This window comes from Limulus polyphemus, unplaced genomic scaffold (genome assembly GCF_000517525.1).
Source record: "Limulus polyphemus unplaced genomic scaffold, Limulus_polyphemus-2.1.2 Scaffold580, whole genome shotgun sequence".
Classification (NCBI taxonomy): domain Eukaryota; kingdom Metazoa; phylum Arthropoda; class Merostomata; order Xiphosura; family Limulidae; genus Limulus; species Limulus polyphemus.
The window spans coordinates 130,114-139,027 of record NW_013666190.1 but is presented as its reverse complement, the minus strand read 5'-3'; the positions used below and the strand labels follow the sequence as shown (position 1 = coordinate 139,027).

General features: G+C 31.3%; 1 protein-coding gene across 1 annotated transcript in view; it reads left to right on the top strand.

Moving 5' to 3' along the window:
• LOC106459236 (synaptosomal-associated protein 25-like) overlaps positions 1-8,914 on the top strand; it is an 80,661-nt gene that overhangs the window by 23,891 nt on the left and 47,856 nt on the right. Inside the window, exon 3 of the mRNA XM_022385684.1 lies at positions 4,312-4,360. Within this exon, the coding sequence (XP_022241392.1) occupies positions 4,312-4,360 (49 nt within the window). The remainder of the gene's footprint in view (positions 1-4,311; positions 4,361-8,914) is intronic.

Below are 8,914 nucleotides of genomic sequence, written 5' to 3'. Positions count from 1 at the left end.
TATATATATATATATATATAGTTTTATTGTTTGTGTGAAGAACATGTGCTAACCTGCAAAACATCAAATAGGTCCGTTTTTCTGGTTTGCAATAAGAATTGTTTTTACTGAGATTGTAGAAGTTTTACCCAATTGTTTGAAGATATAATTTAAAGCTTATTTACCTGCAGATGTTTAATACTTGTTTGTTTGTTTTTTCTATTTTGTATGGTTTTATGTAACCTGAATAATTCAGTCATTATATTCGGCGAATCTCCAATCGCTTTTAACGCCTGTATGCACCCACTGTGAAAACGCGTCAAACTGGAACTAATATCCTCAATGCATTGTGGCCTAAATATCGGGAAAATGAGCGTAAATTTTCGTCTTCTCGTATCCTGGTGGTAAGACAATGAAAGTGTCTTTGTTGCCTCAAATAATTTGATAGCCATTGTCTGCTTATCTTTGAAATTAAATTTCTATTTTCTTTCTATAAATTGAATAGATTTGTCAACATCCATTTTGTAAACAATAATACCGGAAATTGACGCCGGATATTATGATTTAGCCAAAATCTATAGTTCTAGGGTTTTCGTTGGCCACGTGCTGCAGAGGGCAGTTGATGTTGTTTGTTGTTGGGTGTTTTTCATTAGCAGCATTAAAAACTTCGCAAATCGATAGTTGTGGGATAGAGGGCGCTACATTATTCAAGTTAGGTTTCACGATGGGACATTATCTTGGACGTTACGGTTATTTTGCAACGTGTAATCCTTATTGATTTTCATGGCGCTGCTACCACATCCTTCAGCACAAGTGATCATGAAATAACAGTAATTGGCCGATTGTCAAACGCTTCAAGTCTAGCATTTAGTGCTAAAAAAATAATGACGTTGAAACGTGTTCTTGTAATGCATCCTCAGTCGAAGTTAAAATTAAACTGTTGAATCTCTTGTGATATCAAAACGCAATCCTCCTCATAAGAAGAGGTTGGTTTAATAACACATTTAAAATAGATAAGTTTAGTAATAAAATATATTAGCCAGCAAACTTAACTTGGCGATGCAAACCTTTGACCACAGTTCAAGTTAATTCTGGACCCAAACTCAATAATTTAATTTGAAAATAACTCCACTGTTATTATGAGACTATTTTTTATTATTGTAATCATGTAATAAGTAGGCGTCGTATTAACACTAATTTTTAAGGACCTACAATCTTGAGTGTGTTTGAAAAAAAAAAAAGTTATTATCTTCGTAAGGCTTCTACTTTAAATTTTTTGTTTTAATTATAATAGCAACTAGTAGAAGGAGCCAATAGTGATATAATATTCACGATTTTTATGAGCAAGGTATTCCATTAGGCTTAAATAACCATGAAATTTAGGTTTAATTTTGCATTACTTGCACGTTTTGATTTATCTTATGATTATTATGCCGATGCAATTAATGCATTAAAGGTTTGTTTAATTAGTATTTAATCACTTATTTCCAGATTACTTATCTTTATTGCATAGTTTAAATTTATAAAGTTTAATTTTTTTCCACGGAGATTAATGCAAGCAAAAGCGGAATCTTATTATATAATGGATTTATAGCCACCACTGTTCACGAGAAGGAAACTTGTTAATTAATTAACGTTGTTTATCAGAGTTTTAAAACATCCTCTTTATTATTTCGCTTTCTCAGCTATATATCAGGCTCTTTGTTCAACGGAAGTGTTAATACTTCTTCTCTATACTCCGTAAAAGCTATACGAAACAAGAGGGAATCCTCAATAGCCGCGGCACTTGAAAGTTTTTTTAGGCAGGATTAGAGGAAATTGATGTATGAGACATTTTTTTTTTATTAGCTATATTTTTGTGCGCCAGCAATACCAAGCGTGAGACGCGTGTATACCTGATTCGATTTTATTAGTTATCAGGATCTCTACCATCCTACCCTCAAATTGAAATTATTTTAGGCAGGATAAAAGTAAATTAATCTACGAGATCTTGGGCGTGGTCAAATGTATCAATCAAAAGGGTTCGACTTCCTGAGCCGAAAACTGTAATTAGATCTCAAATTGGGTCAAGATATGACAGAGCTATGAGCTAAATGTTTTTACTTGATAAAAAGACAACTCGGAGCCGTTCAATGAGCCACTATGCCGCAGCTAAAAAAATAGAAATAAAGTATACATTCCGTGTACTTGTCATGCTGTAACATAACCACGAGTTGAAAAAACTGACTCGGGCTGAGCAAATCTTTCATCACAGTCAGATCGATCGAATTATCAGATATTATTAAAAAGTTAGAATCGACACCTTCTACTCTTTTTGTGTCTTTTACGTAATTTATTTCCTGACAAGTTAAATCTTTTATTATTTTTATTACGTATTCACTCTTCTTGTTTCTTACTGTGTAAAATATGTTGGATAAAGAGATACAATTTTTATAAGACAACAATACATACTTGAAGCAAATTTTCTTTAAATAGAAATGTGCAAATATCTGCAAAATATCTCTTATTAATTAATTAATCCATTTGTTATTCCTTTGTTTAAAAAAGAAAAGTCAAAATATCTGCGTAGTATCTTTTGTTAATTCTGCAAAGCCACAGCACCTAAACTTTCCCATTTGTGGTCTTAGTTCTTAAACTAACATACACAGAATAATGGTAGTTAAACTAGCATGCATAGAGGAATGTTACTTAAACTAACATACACCGAATAATGGTAGTTAAACTAGCATGCATAGAGGAATGTTACTTAAACTAACATACACCGAATAAGGGTACTTAAACTAGCATGCATAGAGGAATGTTAATTAAACTAGCATGCATAGAGGAATGTTACTTAAACTAACATACACCGAATAAGGGTACTTAAACTAGCATGCATAGAGGAATGTTAATTAAACTAGCATGCATAGAGGAATGTTACTTAAACTAACATACACCGAATAATGGTACTTAAACTAGCATGCATAGAGGAATGTTACTTAAACTAGCATGCATAGAGGAATGTTACTTAAACTAGCATACACAGAATAATGCTACTTAAACTAACATACAAGAATAATGATACTTAAACTAGCATGCGTAGAGGAATGTTACTTAAACTAACATACACAAACTAATGACTAGAGGAAACTCGTACTTTGCGTACGAAATATGTTTTTTGTGGCATCTTGTATCTGAATACACAAAGTTTATAAAATGTAAAGGCAGTGCTGCGTATTTAAAGTCATTGAAACAGTTACTTGACCAGCCTAGATTTCTCCCGTTTTGTGCGTATAGTTTTGGATGAATCTGATGGCCGTGCGGGGCGTCTCAATGACTGCGAGATTAAACATATTCCACAATACGTTATACCCAACAACTACGGCTAATACAAAGAACACTTTGAGCCGAATGATCTTATTAAAAATTATAAACCCATCGACTTAACTAGTAAGAGACACCACATCTAGCAACGCTTTCGAAACCTTAACACATAAACACTGTTGTCTGAGATAAGGTTCTGAGGGATAACAGATCCATTTCCCAAATACATTTCCCTTTACAATGCATGATACTATCTACACCTACCCCTCCCTTATGAATATGATGGCATCATTCGTTCTTCCCTTCTCCTAATTTCATTTCTGCGTAGTTCAATGAAGTTTATGGAGCTTCCCACGCACGCACACACACACACACGTTACTATTTTAGTTATATAGACACTTAAACTCGCTGTTGCGCTTAACACAAACGCTAAAAAAAACATTGAAAAAAATTAATATTTTATCAGTATTTTTTCAGGGTATTTTTGATTGATGTTGTTTATCAAATTTAACATGATGATAGCTGAAATCATTTTACTTGTGTTTGATAAGTTCATAGTTTAAAGGAATGGCAGAACTTTATCAAGTTTGAGTAAATTTATAAAAACACCTTCTATTTCGTATGAGCTACACCACATGAACCATGTAGGAATGCAATTATGTCTATATAATTTAAACGGACAGAAAGAGATAAAAATAGAAAATACTGATTTAACGAAACGTAGAATTAAATTCAAAGACTCATGATGTAATCATACTGATAAATATAACTCAATAAATGAATTACTGTGTAATTTGCATCTAAATTTCATTGTGCTAACTTACAATCCTTTCAGGTTGGTTGAGTTTAGTTTGTTTTTATCAGTTGTTGAAATTTTGTAAAAAAAACAACTCCAAATCAGTTCGAAACATTTTATTGATGTATTCATGGTTTTAAGATTATTGTGTTGTTTTTTAAACTATGTCTTTTCATGAGTTTTTATATAACCTTATTCAATAGTTTACAGATTTTTTAATGTACACTTTTAGAGCAAGGATGCAGGCATTCGCACCTTGGTGGCGTTGGACGAGCAAGGAGGTAAGCGCCATCTGCCGGTGAACACAAGTGATGATTATGTGTATCAATGGATCCCATTTTTCACTTTTTTTCCTATTAATTCTTCTTTACCTAGCTGGATTGCTTCTTTTGCTTATTCTCACAGTGTCTTTCTATTCTAATTTCTTCCCTTTCTCTAGCTGCCTTGAGAGTTACAGGTTCTTCGCGACTGAGCACGTCCTCTTCACAATTTTATCTTTCAGTATTTTCCCTCCAGAGCGACGTTAGCGCGGAAAATCTGAGGTTCTTATAAACTTTGAAAACAAATTTTTTCTTTACTTCTGGATATCTGTTTGTCTGTCAATCTGTTTGTTGCCTGATATAAAAAAAAAAGCTTTACTGTCATATTATAAAATTGCATTTGGAATATTTTCTGTGGCAGAAGTCCTTTGCTTGCCCTGACATGAACTGTTTTTTTTTTACCTATCACTTCTATCATTAGAGTAAAGAAGCAGGAATTCGAACCCTCGTGGCCCTCGATGACCAGGGAGGTAAGACAAACCCCCTATATCATAAGTTTTGAGCGTATGTTATTTGAAATCACATCTATGAAGAATTGTAATTGAGATAGAAAAAGTCAGCTGTTTCTTTGTTGTTTAGTTTATTTAAAGTACCAATACTAGTTTTTTGAAATGTATTCATTTCAAATTTTGTTGTGGATCATAAATTATATTAATATACAATGATAATAATGTTGTTTGATTAAGTTTTGAATATAATAAGTTCGTGACATGCATATTTTGACCTACCCGTGCGCATAGGATTACAATATGTAATGAAATTTGTTGCAAGTTTGATAAAGTATATAACACTATATAAGATTCAGTTTCTTTAAGTTAATTAGTTTAACGTGATCTTAACCCCGTTTTTATTTGATCCTCTATTAAATTTCTCTCGAACCAAAGTTCAATATCATATTAACTTTCTAATGATGACTTTAAAATGATGTTCACGTTCATCAAGATTCAATCAAATTATAATGTTTAGGAATAGTTATAATAATAAAACGAACATGTAGTTGTCGTGACATTTTGTATCGACGTATAAATATTTCTGGAATACATCAGTTCGATAGTGTATGTAATCAATTTAAATTTTAAAATGGTGAGTTCAATTTGAAGCTACAAGAGATTGTTACGAACGTACAATGAAAACAGCTGGTTTATATTTACGTATGGAATAAGTAGAGGCTAGCTTTATGAGAAATTTCAGTTAGTGTTGGTTGAACTAGATTCATATTCAATGTTTTAGTTTTGAATTTACAGTTAAAGAAGAAATGTTTTCGACATTTTCAAAGTAATTCAACTAACGTTCCCCAGTATTTCTAAAAATATCTGTAATAGTAGTATAAGCAACTAATCTTTTCAGGTTTGTTCTTACTGAGCCAAATTGAGACTTTGAAATGTATCTTGTATCTCCTATAAGTTCCAATTTTTCATGTTCTAGTTGATTATCTTTTAACTTGTTGAATTTATAATACCACAGATAACCACGTTGAACCAGAATAAGTTAGTGAATGATACTTAAAACGTATTTTTATGTATTAAGCGATTGTTTTAGTTAAACACGATGTTCATTGTCAGTTCTAAACAACGACTCTAGTTGTGTATACGTCTTCACTTGTGTTTGTTTGTTTGTAATTATGCACAAAGCTACACAATGGGCTATCTGTGCTGCTAGAGGGCCTTCACTTGTGCATTATTACGCTAAAAAATCGAGTTTCGATACATGCGGTGGGTAGAACACAGACACGGGTGCCCAATTGTGTAACTTTATGTTTAACAACCAACAAACAAAAGCATGTAGTTGTTAGTGTAATAAGATCAGTTAGAAAAGCAGTTATTTAAAGACGTTTTCACAAGTTTGTCTTTGTGGCAAATTAAGAATACATAAATATTTATGGTTATTAAAAGACGTTTTCACAAGTTTGTCTTTGTGGAAAATTAAGAATACATAAATATCTATGGTTATTAAAAGACGTTTTCACAAGTTTGTCTTAGTAGAAAATAAAGAATACATAGATATTTATGGTTATTAAAAGACGTTTTCACAAGTTTGTCTTAGTAGAAAATTAAGAATACATGAATATTTATGGGTATTAAAAGACGTTTTCACAAGTTTTCTTAGTGGAAAATAAAGAATGCATAGATATTTATGGTACAGATTTATGTGAATTAAGTCCACCTTGAAATTCTAAAAAAAAAAAAGTATTGTTAACACATCACTCTTCCTCATTCCCCCACCGAAAAATAATGCTTTTAACTTTCGGTAGGACCTGACGATAAGTTACTAGCAGAACCTCAATAACGTCACGTATCAACTTTCGGTAGGACCTAACAATAAGTTACTAGCAGAACCTCAATAACGTCACGTATCTTACTTAGCGATATACTTTCATGAAACTTTACACAAATTTGACAACATAGACTTCATAAACCATAAAGATTCCGATAAGAAAAACGTTGCATATGATCCCGGTTTCTGATGTATTTAAAGAAGTGTAAAATCCTCTATCACCTCACCCATTAACAAATAATAGTCTTAATTCCCTTACGGACTTATTTGGCAAATTGGACTTTGTTAACCTAAGAAATATCTTGGCATCAGGAAATTAGTTTACGTCTAGATATCATTTTAAATAAATTATTAGCTCCCTCCCTTTCAAAATATATTTACGATGAAGAAATTCAATTTCTTTTTCTTTTATCATATGAAAATCACTTTCCACCGCAGCTCTCAACACGGACCACATTTTTATAGACATATCACAGAATATTCCATGCTAAGTTTAGTTCAAATCAAAACCGATAGCGACATCATGCTGACGTTGTAATTTATCTGCACGCGTTTGTATGGGTTTAATACTCAAATGTTCAAATTCATTACCATATTCAAAATAGTGCTAACGTGGACAAATATACATTTGGTAAATGATTTGGAAACAGATGAAGCCATGCTTTTGTTAAAATAAAATGCAAATTATTAATCACGAAATTCACGGATATGCTGTGCATATGAGTATTTTCATACGGATTATTTCTATACTGATTCCTTAAAACTTGATTGTCTATATTTTCTCTTCGATTAGAAACAGAGTCTGTGTAAAATTATGAAATTATTTAACAAGAACACAGTTTTCATGTCTATCTTTAAAATAAGGATGCATCAGCTAAGTTAGATACCAAATGTTTTGAATATTAAATATTATTAAACACTAGTCTACTAAATGCTCTAACTTCGTTTACAGAGGGACCTGTGTCTTAAGAAATCTTAGCTAGTAGATGATTTTACTGTCGTTAGGGGATTCAGCCTAGTGGATAACATGATTTTAGAGTCCTTGTTAAATGAATAAGTTTGCTATTTTTTAAGAGTTTAGACTAGTAAATGTGTGTCTGATGTTCTTAAGAATTCATAGTAGAGAAAAGATTTATTGGTCATAAGAATCACCCAAGTAAACACGTTTGTTGTATTTAGAGCACTTGGCCTTTCGTCTTTAGGGTTTTATTAGAAAATAAGTTTACTCCTTTTTTGACATCTTGTCTAATGGGTGATAAAACTGTCCCAAAGACTTTGGGTGATTATTTTGTGCACTGTTGATAAAGATAGTCGCGATTGAACGAGTTTGGTTTATGTAGAAACCTATGACCATAAAAGAAAATCAGAGAAACAATCACAGTTGGATTAGTTTCTATTTCTGGATGGAACGGAAAATGGGAAAAATCAAAATCCATAGAAATAGAAAAATCGGACAACCTCTTTAAAAAAAAAGAAACATCAAAATTATTTCTTGACATATAACATTGGTAAAATGTTGTATAAACTAATTTTAAAATAACTTGCTGTGAGTATTTCAAGCAATTTTATACTTTATAACATTTTTCTTACCAGATACATCAAGAACATTTATTTTATTCCAGTTAAAAATAAAGCTGTAAAACATATTTAATAAAAATAATATTTAGAAGTTTTGACTAAATATATTAATTCAAATATATATATATATATATATGTAAAACGAGAGGTGCAAGTAAAAAATTAGATTGAATTAAAGGATTACGTAAAGTTCAACTAAATCAAAATTCTCCCAATAACAAGAAATATCTTAAAGAACTAAGATTTCATTATTTTATCCATACGATTGAGTAAAGTTATTTAGTTAATAAAATCCTTATTTTATTGAATAAAGTATGTGCACAGCATGAGAGGAATAAGATAGAATACTTACAGTGTAGTTTGTGATTTGTATAGAAATATGTTTGAAACCCAGTAGCATGTGCTACATATTAGAATTTCGAATAGTCCGAAGCCGAGTTAAATAATTTAAATTTAGTAGTTAAATTGTACTTTAGATTTAGTATTTAAATAAATGCCGATTTATAGTCAGTTTGTAATATTTGCCAACAAGATTGATACACACAGTTTTCTTTTTTAACACAAATACGTTTTAATATATACACAACAATACAATTTACAATAACAATAATTATAAACTAGCAGAGACCCGCAAAACATTTCCGGCCAAATTAGTATCTTTAT